This window comes from Lampris incognitus, chromosome 1, assembly GCF_029633865.1.
Source record: "Lampris incognitus isolate fLamInc1 chromosome 1, fLamInc1.hap2, whole genome shotgun sequence".
NCBI classification, from domain to species: domain Eukaryota; kingdom Metazoa; phylum Chordata; class Actinopteri; order Lampriformes; family Lampridae; genus Lampris; species Lampris incognitus.
In genome coordinates this window covers 146218733-146232213 of record NC_079211.1, presented here as the reverse complement: position 1 = coordinate 146232213, position 13481 = coordinate 146218733, and the positions used below count along the sequence as shown (strand labels likewise).

Here is a 13481-nt window from a genome sequence, read left to right as displayed (position 1 = left end):
ACTTAAATCCATCTTTTTCTCTTTTTTTTGTACTTCTCCAGACTATCCAGACCTGAACAGAAACCCCGATAATGAGAAGATCCACAGTACGCCCTTTAAAAACACCGCCCGAGGTTAAAGAGTAATCCGGTGGTTGATCAGTAACTTCACAGTAATGAGAAAAAAGGGTTTGTGAACTGAAGGAGCCATTCCCTCGTAGACAAACATCGGAGGATTTCATCTGGTTTTACATTTAAGGGAAGAGCGAGGTCAGGGCTCTCATCCAGGACAAACTTCACATTTCTTGCGGTCTGAACAAAGACACTACAACGTTCCTTGTTAGGATGACTTCTGAGTCAGGAATCGACCAACTGTAATAAACATCACACACTTATTTTCTCCCCCCCCCCCTTTCCTCCCCAATTGTACTTGGCCCATGACTCTTCCGAGCCATCCCGGTCGCTGCTCCACCTCCTCTGCCAATCCGGGGAGGGCTGTAGACTACCACATGCCTCCTTCGATACATGTAGAGTCACCAGCCGCTTCTTTTCACCTGACAGTGAGGAGTTTCACCAGGGGCATGTAGCGCATGGGAGGATCACGCTATCCCCCTCCGCCTCCCCAAACAGGTGCCCTGAACAACCAGAGGAGGCGCTAGTGCAGCGACCAGGAATTTTACCCACATCCAGCTTCCCACCCGCAGACACGGCCAATTGTGTCTGTAGAGATGCCCGACCAAGCTGGTTGTAACACGGGGATTTGAACCGCCGATCCCTGTGTTGGTAGGCAATGGAGTAGACCGCCACGTTACCCTGAGGCCCCTTATTGTCGTTATGAACGCAGGCTTTTTAGATGTGAAGCTCCTCTTGGACCTGACTTCTAACTCCCCCGCTCACAAACTGACAGTTAGCCTCATGTTTAGCTGCACCATCTGTGTAGATGGGGGGGGGGGTGTCGGTCAACCCCTACAGAAGTTTTAGTGAGTGACCACAGAAAGTTGAATCAGTTCACCCGGACACGTTTATTGACAGACATGTCTCATCGCTCATCTAAGTGACCTCTTCAGTCTCAACCGACCGCAGGTATCCCACCCTTATAATCAACACAGCAGTGTAACGACTGAAACCAACGATCGGTTTCATATGCAGACTGCTGTGACCATTAACTAGAGTTATAATGACCCTGTCATGAGCTAACTTAGCTCTGCTGAACCGCTGCAGCAAAAGAACCTATTTTACTCTGTCAATGTAAAGCGTCCAGTCAGGATTTTATGTAAATAATATGCAACGTTAGATACTCAATTGAGAAATGTGCAGTAATATCTAGACCTATTCATACTATCCTGTACTGTACTGTTCACAACAGCTGTGTTTCATATCTGTGCCACTTTGTTTATTTCACGCAAGTCATTTTATTTCTCATCGCTCATCTCATCTCCTCTTCAGCCGCTTCTCCGGGGTGGGGTCGCGGTGGCAGCAAGCTAAGTAGGGCACTCCAGATGTCCCTCTCCCCAGCAACGCCCTCCAGCTCCTCCTGGGGGATCCCGAGACGCTCCCAGGCCAGATTGGACATGTAGTCCCTCCGGCGAGTTCTGGGTCTACCCCGGGGTCTCCTCCCAGTTGGATGTGCCCGGAAAAACCTCCAAAGGAAGGCGCCCAGGAGGCGTCCTGATCAGATGCCCGAACCACCTCAACTGGCTCCTTTCGACACGAAGGAGCAGCGGCTCTACTCCGAGCTCCCTCCGGATGTTTGAGCTCCTCGCCCTATCTCTCAGGCTGAGCCCAGACACCCTACGGAGGAAACTCATTTCCCAAGAAACCCAACGAAATGTCATTTTATTTGCTAGAACTAAACCAGTGAGTGCGAGACAAACAGAGTTGGTCCGTCAACTTTCCATCTGCAGCCGCTGACACTTGGCTCGCCGTGCTGAGAGTCTGTGTGGTTACAGACCGAATGGTGAATGTTTTACGACATCGAAACCCATCCCGCTTTCACCACAGGGAGGTCAGTGGCTTGCTCAAGGACACTTTAGCAGTGTTGCTGTCAAAGGGGAGCTTAGACCTCAAGGCTTCTCCTGTTCGGGGGGTCGGAGAGTCTGGTGGAGTTAAATTCGATGCAGATTAAGATCGTTTTTAAAACCAGTTACAATGGCAGAGGAGACCAGTGTGTCAGATTTCATAGAAATTAGAAATAAGAAATTAAGCAATACAATGGGGGGGTGGCACAGTGGTTAGCGTAGTCGCCTCACAGCAAGAGGGTCCTGGGTTCAAGCCCTGGGGTAGTCCAAACTTGGGGGTCGTCCCGGGTCGTCCTCTGTGTGGAGTTTGCACTTTCTCCCCGTGTCTGTGTGGGTTTCCTCCCACAGTCCAAAGACATGTAGGTCAGGTGACTCGGCCATAATAAATTGTCCCTAGGTACGAATGTGTGTGTGTGTATGTCGGTGTGATGGTCTGGCGGCCTGTCCAGGGTGTCTCCCCGCCTGCCACCCGATGACTGCTGGGATAGGCTCCAGCATCCCCGTGACCCTGAGAGCAGGATAAGCGGTTCGGATGATGGAATACAATGGGCTAATTCTCCCCCGCATCCCCAGCGTGCAACGAAAGCAGTTTCAACACTTCTAAAACTGAATTTAATACGCTCCACTTTACTGTAACCCAGACCTTTGAGAGCCTTGACTTTTGAACAGTATAATTCATGTCATTTTAAAGACTTTTCCAGGATAAGCCATGTGGACGACCTGCAACGGAAAAGACTGTCCGACGCCCGGCGCGACGCCCTGCTGTCCTGCGGAAGTCTTCTGTCATCACATGTCCACGCCACATTCCGGATGTGACGGGGAAAGTCAGACAGACGGAAGACAGAAAGCCTCCGGCTCTCCTGAAAACAGCCGGCAGACGACGAGTGATTTTGAAACGCGGCCTTTCCACATGTCATCTGCGTAGGACTCGATGTTCCCGTCTCACAGGAAGTTTGTTTGGTTCTGGTCATGGCTCCGATGCAGCTGTGGCGAGGCAGATAGATGTGAGGATGTTCAGCGGCAGGTCGGGTCACCTGGCTCCAGGTTTCCTTCCATAAACAGGCCTTACATAACACATGTAGATTGATTTAATCTGCCTCGGGCGGTAAAGAGACAGGATTTCACAGCCCTCTCGAACCCTCACGTACGTTCTAATACGTGTGTTGATGTTTCACCCGCGCTGGGTGACTAGATTATTTTTGTTTTGTTTTTTTTATTTATTTTTCTTCTTTAAAACATTGTGTTTGTGTCCTTGTCTCTTCATCCCAGCAATCCTCCGGGACTAGTTTCTAGTAAACTTTCAGGACTAGTTTCTAGTCAGTGTAAACTTACTCGCTTGTTCAATAAACTCGCAGTTGAATACCGCCCTGCGGCCCTTTCCGTTTCTGCCTGGAGCTCCTCTTTCTTTTCCAGACACTCCTGTGACGTACGTTTTTCTCTCGAGGATCGAAATTGTATTTTATTACATTTCCAAGGACTTGTGACTCTGACCTTTGACCTCACTTCTGTTTCGTTCCCCCTGCAACATTGGTTAAGGTAGGATTAATGGTCATTCTACAGGTTTTGCACCCTCACAATTCGCTCTGGATGAAAAGCATCATCCAAACATGTAAAACCTGTGAAGAGTGGGGGGCGTCCGGGTGGCGTGACTATTCCGTTGCCTACCAACACTGGGATCGTTGGTTTGAATCCCCATGTTACCTCCGGCTTGGTTGGGTGCCCTACAGACACAACTGGCCGTGCCTGTGGGTGGGAAGCCGGATGTGGGTATGTGTCCTGGTCGCTGCACTAAAGCCTCTGATCAGTCGGGGTGCCAGTTAGGGGTGGGAGGGGGAACTGTGGGGAATAGCGTAATCCTCCCACGCACTACGTCCCCCTGGCGAAACTCCTCACTGTCAGGTGAAAAGAAGTGGCTGGCGACTCCACATGTATCGAAGGAGGCAGGTGGTAGTCTGCAGCCCTCCCCGGATCGGCAGACGGGGTGGAGCAGTGACCGGGACAGCTCAGAAGAGTGGGGTAATTGGCCCAAAAAAAACAAAAAACAAAAACCTGTGAAGTGTGAATGTGCCGTCTGTCGGCCATAAGGAGCACGCTGTGTGACTCACCTTCACCAGGAGCTCTCGGCTGAGGGAGTAGTTGTTGTCATCTGAGAAGATCTCCGACAGCTCGCGGAAAGTACGAAAATTGTCCCTGAAAATAGATAAGATAAAACCTTGAGTCCCTGTGTTTTGGTTTGAGCAGAAAGCAATCCTGGCCTCGCTGTGTTGTCAAATCACACACAGATGTTGTAAACTAAAACCTTCGAGTCGGACAGTTTGAGATTTTCACCTTGGTCCAGTCCACATTCCTCATCTAATCTGAAGATACGGAGTTCTCATCTATTCATTTTCTCTTTTTGTCTCCTATTGTGAAGGAAAAGTTTAATCACCTCCATATGTATGCTTCTTGCACGTATCCCACTATATGATTAACCGACCTACGTACGTACCCTGTCTAAGACCTACTGACCTTTTATGTGATATACCATCTCACACATTCTTGTGTTAATGCCTATGGAGAACCCCCCCCCCTATTTTTTTCTTTTCCATCTTCTTCCTTTACACCTATTATCAGTATTTTCTCTGAGTCAGAAAACTGCTCCTCCTACTCATTCTGAACCTCCAGGCTCAACCATAAATCCTCAAAGTGATCCAAAACATAGCAGAGGGGCGGTAACTGTTAGCACAGATATGAAACTTGGCTGCAGGATAGCCGTGGACGAGGAGAGCTGCAGCGTTCAGGGGAGTGCAGAACAACAGAAGACAAACAGGGCCACTATATCCACCCATTCATGTATTTATGGGTTTTAATCTCACGTGTTACATTAAAGTTGGCTGCCCTACCTGGACACCTCCTCCCAGGTCCTCTTGAGGCGGTGGATGGCGTTACACTGCAGGGCAGAGAGGATGGCACGCAGGGACGAGAAGTTCTTCAGGATACGACACTCCTGAACACAACACACACAACAGACTATCCAGTCAGAAACCAAACAGTACTTGGACTCCCAAATCACTCTTGACTAACCCCCCCCCCCCCAACACCTCCTTTTGTCTTTTCTTGAATCGCTTTGATGTGCAGACTCAATCTGATCCCTTAAATCTGATTCAGATTCCAATTAAGATTCCGATTCCAATGCAGGTTCAGATTCGGATTCCTTACCCTGGCCACCTCTATCCAGCGCTCCAGCAGCCGGGCTCTCTGGTTGGGCTTGAGTGCTGGGTTGCTGAGGCAGGTGGTTATGACACAGTTGGTGACGGCGTTGAATTGTGCCACGGTGGCACGGATGGTCGGCGCCAGATGCTCCTTCCCCTTCTTGTCCCGCTGTGACCAAATCCCCCCCAGACAGTGATATGGTACCACCTTCTTAAACAGGTCCTGAAGAGACGGGACAGAAGGATGTAGGGAGGGAGGGAGAGAGAGAGAGAGAGAGAGAGAGAGAGAGAGAGAGAGAGAGAGAGAGAGAGAGAGAGAGAGAGAGAGAGAGAGAGAGAGAGAGAGAGAGAGAGAGAGAGAGAGAGAGAGAGAGAGAGAGAGAGAGAGAGAGAGAGAGAGAGAGAGAGCAAAAGAAAGAAAGAAAGATGCAGAGAAAGAAAGATACAGAGAAAGAATGCGGAGAAAGACAGAAGGAAAGATGCAGAGAAAGAAAGATAAAAAATAAGAAAGAAAGAGAAATACACACAAAGGAAAACAAAAAGAAGGAAAGCAAGACGCAGATGAAGAAAGAAAGAAAGAGCAAGCACAGTGGAATGAATATTTAACATCTCGTTGCTGCTTTCATCAAAGTCATCAAACTAGTTTGATTTTTTTCCATTTTAAAGCGGCCTCATAGTCATCCAGCAGATCACGTCTTTAAATCCATTGATGTGAATGGACCTGATGGTTCCTGGTGGGGAAACCGAATCTTCATCTTGGAAGACCTTCCGCTTTAGTCAGACACCAACAGTTAGACTCTACAGTATTCAAACTAGGCAGTATTTATCTACTACTACTACTACTACTACTACTTTTGGCTGCTCCCGTTAGGGGTCCACCACAGTGGATCATCTGTTTCCATCTCTTCCTGTCCTCTGCGTCTTCCTCTGTCACACCAGCCACCTGCGTGTCCTCCCTCACCACATCCATAAACCTCCTCTTTGGCCTTCCTCTTTTCTTCTTCCCTGGCAGCTCCATATTCAGCATCCTTCTCCCAATATACCCAGCATCTCTCCTCCACACATGTCCAAACCATCTCAATCTTGCCTCTCTTGCTTTGTCTCCAAACTGTCCAACCTGAGCTGTCCCTCTAATATAGTCGTTCCTAATCCTGTCCTTCTCCATCACTCCCAATGAAAAGCTTAGCATCTTCAACTCTGCCACCTCCAGCTCCGCCTCCTGTCAACATCCTCTGGCACTATGGTATCCATTTTCACTGTTATGCTGATGATACACAGCTTTACGTGTCCACTAAGCCCACTTGTACTCTCCCTTCCAGTACCCTCACTGCTTGTGTCTATGGTTTACAGATCTTCTACTACTACTACTACTTTTGGCTGCTCCAGTTAGGGGTCACCACAGTGGGTCATCCGTTTCCATCTCTTCCTGTCCTCTGCATCTTCCTGTCACACCAGCCACCTGCATGTCCTCCCTCACCACATCCATAAACCTCTTTGGCCTTCCTCTTTTCCTCTTCCCTGGCAGCTCCATATTCAGCATCCTTCTCCCAATACACCCAGCATCTCTCCTCCACACATGTCCAAACCATCTCAATCTTGCCTCTCTTGCTTTGTCTCCACACCGTCCAACCTGAGCGGTCCCTCTAATATACTCCTTCTAATCCTGTCCTTCTTCATCACTCCCAACAAAATGCAGCATTTATACTATAATGTATTCACATTGGACAGTATCCATGCTATGCAACATTTACACGTATTCAAATTATGCAGTGTTCCTGTATCTGCAGTAAAGTACAGTTCTGTGCCCCTGTACCTCTACTGTATTTCTAATACACCTCTAATGTACCTTTATTGTATATCTACCATATAAGAGATTCAGTAGAGGTACTGTACCTCTACTGAATCTCCACTGAGGCCATTTGTTAATGGGAATTTTTAATCACAGTTCATGTGAAAGAAATCTGGCATGACGAATGTGAGTGAAAAACAGACCAGTAAGAATCTGACTGTACTGGGCAGCTCCCAGTGTTTACCAGTAGAAGACTGTGATGGTGTGAATGTGAAACAGAACAGTTTAAAATAAAAGTGTGAGTTCAGTCCGTCTCTTCGGGATAAGCCAAAGGTTTGAAAAACAGAAATCGGGAGAGCGGAAATGTCTTACAGCGTCCATGAGCGTGAACTGTTCGGCCACCATGATGGGGTCAAAGGACAGGAAGCTGAGGGCAGGAAGTTCGTCCTCAAAGCCGCTCTCTTCCTGTGTGGCGAAAGGGCAGCCGATATGTTCCCCTGCAAGGATGAGGGGGGGAAAAAGGTCAGCAACTGTACACACCATCAACTTACAACCAAAACAGTGTGCTGACATCTTCTCATTCATTGTTTCAATTTGCTCCACAAGATTTTACATTTCGTCCACTGTACAGTGTACGGTCATCCAGGCTACATCACTTGATAGCTTAAGGTTTATCTACACTATACTTTATACTTTATATTACATTACATTATCCAGCAGAACAACATACAGTCATGTGTAGTGTTGTGTGGCATCGCCACTTTCATTCTCTCATATTTTTCAGGGAGTTCTGTCCAATGGCAAAACTTCTAAAGACAAATCAACGATAAAGTTGTTTTTCCAGACTTTATAGACTTGTGTAGGAATCCTGTTGCGCCTTGGTGACTTCGCCTGTATTTCAGCTGGGCATGGCGCTGACACTCCCCCATTTTAAACATGTCTAAATTCATGACACTGATCTGGTCTTTCATTAAGTGTGTCCTTCAAATGACACGATAATGTCATGTCAGCGGTCAACACTATTCTGGCCTCCCCCCCCCCCCAGGAGCATTTTACTGAATCTCTGCAGGTTTTAACCCTCTTCTGCCCGGCTGGCGTACCGTCAGGGTCGGGCTCACACTGCTGTCGGCGGTGGAAGTGGGCCAGGAGGTTACGAGCTCGGCGCTCCAGGTCGGAGCCGGGGAAGTGCAGGTGAAGGTAGGAGAGGAGCTGGTGCAGACAACCGTAGTCTGGCGGAGTCCAGAAGTCCTCCGAGTACTGGTCCAACCACGCCCCCAAGATGGAGGACACGGTACTGCGGGACACGCACATCAAATTACAGTTAAACTTTGTATTACACTTTAAATACTGTGTAGAATGATTACTGTATAGTGTAAATACTGTAGAGTACAAATACTGTGTAGCATGAATATTGTATAGTGTGAATACTGTGTAAATATTGTATAGCACGGATACTGAATAAATGCCACATAGTTTGAATAGTATTGTAGTGGTAGTAGATAGTTTGAATACTGTATTGTGTAAATTTTGAACAGTATGAATGCAGTATATATACTGTATAATGTAAATATTGTATAGTTTGAATACTGTATAATATCAAGAGGGTGATGTAGGCAGAATCTATTTAATTTTTCCTGATAAGCTTTCCTACGCGAGGAATGTGACTCTGTGATTCAGATCTCAGAAATGTTAAATCTAGCTTGGCCACTGGTGTAATAATAATAACAACTGGGTATGCTCAGAATGTTTATGAAGCCCTTTTAAGTAGACAGAAATATTAAAGGATTATTTAAAAATAACTGCTAAGCTAGCGGCGCCCCTTGGATTCAGTGAGACATGACAAAAGTGTTCGGGGAAGCCATTCTGAAAAAAAGTCCACATTAACCAAACAATCCGATACTGATAACACAGAGAGATAACGGTGAAGGACAAACAAACACGTCTGGCGTTCACTCTCTTCTCCCAGTGTCTCATCTCTGCAAACCAGAACTAGTGAAACGAGGGTCAACTGTTTTCCCCACATTACACCCAGTGACGGGAGGCTATCTGGTTAGCATTCCAGCGTGTCATGGCTTCCCTTCAGCGGCTGATGAATGGGCCGGGGCTCGGCAGCGTGTGTGCTCTCAGTGACGGATGTCTCTGGTCTGGCTTGGGAAGGTCGCGGCAGACTTACTTTCTCAGCTCCGTGCATTCGTCCTGCGAGAGTCGGTGTGCGGCGGTCGCAGGCAGGTTTTGGATTCTGGCATACCTGGAATGGAAAACAACAAGGTCTTTTTAAGAGCCCCGGACTTAAAAGTCGGAGTGAAATCGAAACACATGTATTTTCTAACATCACTTATTACTTTAACCGTCATGCATTTCTACTGAAATAATATGAAAATCAAATATAGAATTCAGTTTTTCTATTTTTCTGTTTTAAAAGAGCTCTCCCTAGTTCAACTACTCCATCTGTCTTTTTTCCGGATAATCATGACGTCATCAGATGCTCATTTACATAAAACCAATCAGATAAAATCATCCAACTATAAAAACCTACCCACCCTTACTGCCAACTATTGTTTGTACCTGTCACTCAAGTTCAGTTCATGAATATTAATGAATAATAAACCACACGGTTGTTGAGACAGCTGAGAGCAGATATAGATAAAGGTATAAACTATACCTTTATCCATAAATAAAAATGATTATTCATTTACAAATAAAACACTGTTGCTGAATATTTCATTTTGCTGCTTTCAAGGTTTTTAGACATGAATTAAAAAAAAACTGATACTGATTCAGCTGAATTTTAGCACATCTGTGAACGACGAATTGATAAGGATGTGAGCCATGCTTGACAGCTCTATGCTCGGCTTACTTTCATGTTTTGAACTTGCTCTCATGTAAAGTGTATTTCATCATTTTGTACAAGATGTGCTATACACAGAAAGTTTAATTGTACTGCAAATGTCATGTGATCAAATAAGAAAATAAAACGATCACCCACATTTCATCTTTTCACGTCAGAAATATAGATCACCCAGTCAGTGACAACGTTTTTATTTTGTTGACCAAGGACTGAAGTTACCTGTGGCCCCCACCCCCCCCCAAAACCCTTTTTCTCCCCAATTGTATCTGGCCAATTACCCTACTCTTCCGAGCCGTCCCGGGCATTGCTCCACCTCCTGTGCCGATCCGGGGAGGGCTGCAGACTACCACATGCCTCCCCCGATACACGTGGAGTCACCAGCCGCTTCTTTTCACCTGACAGTGAGGAGTTTCGCCAGAGGGATGTAGCGCTTGGGAGGATCACGCTATTCCCCCCCGAGTCCCCGAACAGGCTGACCAGAGGAGGCGCTAGTGCAGCGACTAGGACACACCCACATCTGGCTTCCCTCCCGTAGACACGGCCAATTGTGTCTGTAGGGACGCCCGACCAAGCCGAAGGTAACACGGGGATTCGATCCTGCAATCCCCGTGTTGGTAGACAACGGAATAGACCGCTACGCTACCCGGACGCCCACCTGTGGTCCTTTTAAAGAGACCGTCCTCGGCTCCTATACAATAGGAAGGGGTAAATGCAGAAGACAAATTTCCTTGTAACCAAACAACTGCGCAATGACAAAAATCAAGTGGCTTTCTTCTTCTTAAAGGCAAGCTAGCGTTTTGTACAAGCAACTCTGCCTCCGTCTTACCTGTTGAGCAGGAGGTCCAGCACCTGCTTGGTGGAGGCGAAGGATCGGTAGGTGCACAGGAAGATGGTGACATAGGTGGAGTCCTTCCCCCGAAAAGCCGTCACCATGTACTCCACCAGCCTCTCCAGTGTGCCGGCCTTGATGGTGCGCACCTTGCAGGTCTCGTAGAGGCTCAGGGCCGAGTCGGTCTCCACGCCCAGCCACCGCTGGCCCTTACTGGCCGACTGGTGCAGCTGGACCTTCCTCAGCGTGATGGTGAAGACCGCACCGTCCTCAGCCTCCTCACCGATCTCCTGCGTCGAGCTCTGGAAGACGGAGAACGTGGAGACGTGAGAAGAGCCCTTACCCCGCCGGGCTGGAAAATAACACTCAGCATCCAGCCCGTCGAAGGATCAGTATGATCATTACAGAGGTGATCGGACTATATTGATCGAGGACTCGAGCAAAGATCCTTTCCTCGAGTTGCCAAAAGCCATCTTTGTCCTCTTACCAGACTGTCTTCGCGAATCAGACTGTATTTTTAATTGTGGCGTGACTGGTTAAATAAATATTATGAAGTAAAAATAAGATACACAAGTTTCAGGCTGTATGTTTTCGATGGTGTCCTGGTGACTCAGCCAACGAACGTGAATCAGGACCACTTTAAACGCAGCGTCCAGCCCCACCCCCGACCTCTTCACCTCTTTCTTCACCTCATTTACTTTTCCTCACCATCCAAACGGATGGAGTCAACACTGCCAAGGGAAAAAGTTTCATATAAATTTGCTCCAAAAATAATTTAATGAATGGGGTTGTTTTTTTTTTTGATCCCTGAATTTGTTGTAACTTTTCCAAAGTGTCTGTCGAAGAGATTAGAGCCCAAACTGACCTACATCTGTCGAGACACCACATCCGCAGCATGTGGAAAACGAAGCTGAAAAAAATAAACGTTTTGAACAGAAGGACAAAAAGGCAAATGATCTATCATGATCAACTCAATTCTAGTCAACGCACGTGACACGGCGACCCTTAAAGACGACCGACCGACGACCAACACAAGAACAGAGACAGACTTCTGCCGTCTGGCGCGCAGTGAGTCATACGTCTTTTTTTTTGTTGGCTTTTCTCCCCAATTGCACTTAATTACCCTATTTTCTGAGCCGTCGCAGTCAATGTAGGGACGTGTGATTCATGCTTCTTTGCAAGTACACTTGTGTGTTAAACACACAACACAAACAAACAGACAAACAAACAATCGTGTTGTTCCTAAACAGAATCTACTGGAAAAACACCACTACAGTACAAGCAGAAGCCTGAAAGTCCCAAACAGGGAAGCTGCTTGCTCAATGAATGAGAGCTCTGTCAAAACAGCAGAACCACACTGAAAATAAAAATATTAAGTTTTTTTTCCCATGTAAATACAAACTTGGGGATGAGTTGTTCCCTCAAGTGAAAGAGTTCAAGTATCTCGGGGTCTTGTTCACGAGTGAGGGTAGGATGGAGCGGGAGATTGACAGGTGGATTGGTGCAGCATCAGCAGTAATGTGGACGTTGTACCGGACCGTTACGGTGAAGAGGGAGCTGAGCCGGAAGGCAAAGCTCTCAATTTACCAGTCAGTCTTCGTTCCAACCCTCACCTATGGTCATGAGCTTTGGGGAGTGACCGAAAGAGTGAGATCTCGGGTACAAGCAGCTGAAATGAGTTTCCTCCGTAGGGTGTCTGGGCTCAGCCTTAGAGATAGGGTGAGGAGCTCGGAGTAGAGCCTCTGAGGTGGTTCAGGCTTCTGATTAGGATGCCTCATGGGCACCTTCCTTTGGAGGTTTACCAGGCACGTCCAACTGGGAGGAGACCCCAGGGTAGACCCAGAACTCGCTGGAGGGACTACATGTCTAATCTGGCCTGGGAACACCTTGGGATCCCCCAGGAGGAGCTGGAGGGTGTTGCTGGGGAGAGGGACGTCTGAAGTGCCCTACTTAGCTTGCTGCCACCGCGACCCCACCCCGGAGAAGCGGCTGAAGATGAATAAATGAATGAATGAATAAAAAGCAAACTGACAACACAAGATCACAAAGATGCTGAGGGGACGCTTTTGATTCACTGGTGGAAAACAGTTGAAGTCTCTTTGGAAGCTGCCCACCGTGTCTTTCTCCTGCATTGACAAAAAAAAACCATCTTCAATATTGAACGACAGAATGTCGACCACAACTTCCAAAACCTTTGTTTCTGACTTCCAAACGATGACCAAAACACATTAAACCAAGAGTTTCTAAGTGCAACACCATATCATCAGCCATGTCGAAGAAAATATGGGCTCTGTACTACGGCTTAATATGCAGAAATACCAAGTGTATCTGGCCAAATGAACAGTTTTCAAATGTGGAAAAGTTCAGAGCCGTTTTCTCTGAATGGTTTGTGGTCATTCAGTCTCTGAAAATACACTGAGTCTTCTTACACATGGGAAGGAAAACAGTCTCTGGGATCTACAAGTTATAACTTACAGATACAGATAAATAATTATTTATACGTTGCTCTGCCATTTTTTAACCAATGGTTACACCAAAACACAGTCCGACGGGGAGCTTCCCAACTCCAGTCGTTCTGGTAAATGGGGAAGAGATACATTTGGAAGCAGCATAGCTAAATAAAAATGTAAAAGTGTTGAAGTACAGATTAATCTGTACGGAACTCCCGTCAAACTGAAGGAAATGGATTCTGATAACTTTTTTGTCTTGTGTTTGTCTTTCTAATGGGAAATTAACTGTCATCTAATTCTATTTCATAAAAGAGAGCGAGAGAGAGAGAGAGAGCGCAAAACAAGGAATCACGATCCAAACGGGGGTTATGATGCTCT

General features: G+C 46.9%; 1 protein-coding gene across 6 annotated transcripts in view; it reads right to left on the bottom strand.

The window, feature by feature from the left end:
• LOC130125100 (ral guanine nucleotide dissociation stimulator-like) overlaps positions 1 to 13481 on the bottom strand; it is an 87100-nt gene that overhangs the window by 15903 nt on the left and 57716 nt on the right. For all 6 annotated transcript variants that reach the window (XM_056294995.1, XM_056294591.1, XM_056294673.1 and 3 more), the window contains exons 2-8: positions 10651 to 10955; positions 9150 to 9224; positions 8077 to 8270; positions 7349 to 7473; positions 5195 to 5410; positions 4879 to 4982; positions 4102 to 4186 (exon numbers count right to left, since the gene is read on the bottom strand). In XM_056294995.1, the coding sequence (XP_056150970.1) occupies positions 4102 to 4186; positions 4879 to 4982; positions 5195 to 5410; positions 7349 to 7473; positions 8077 to 8270; positions 9150 to 9224; positions 10651 to 10955 (1104 nt within the window). The remainder of the gene's footprint in view (positions 1 to 4101; positions 4187 to 4878; positions 4983 to 5194; positions 5411 to 7348; positions 7474 to 8076; positions 8271 to 9149; positions 9225 to 10650; positions 10956 to 13481) is intronic.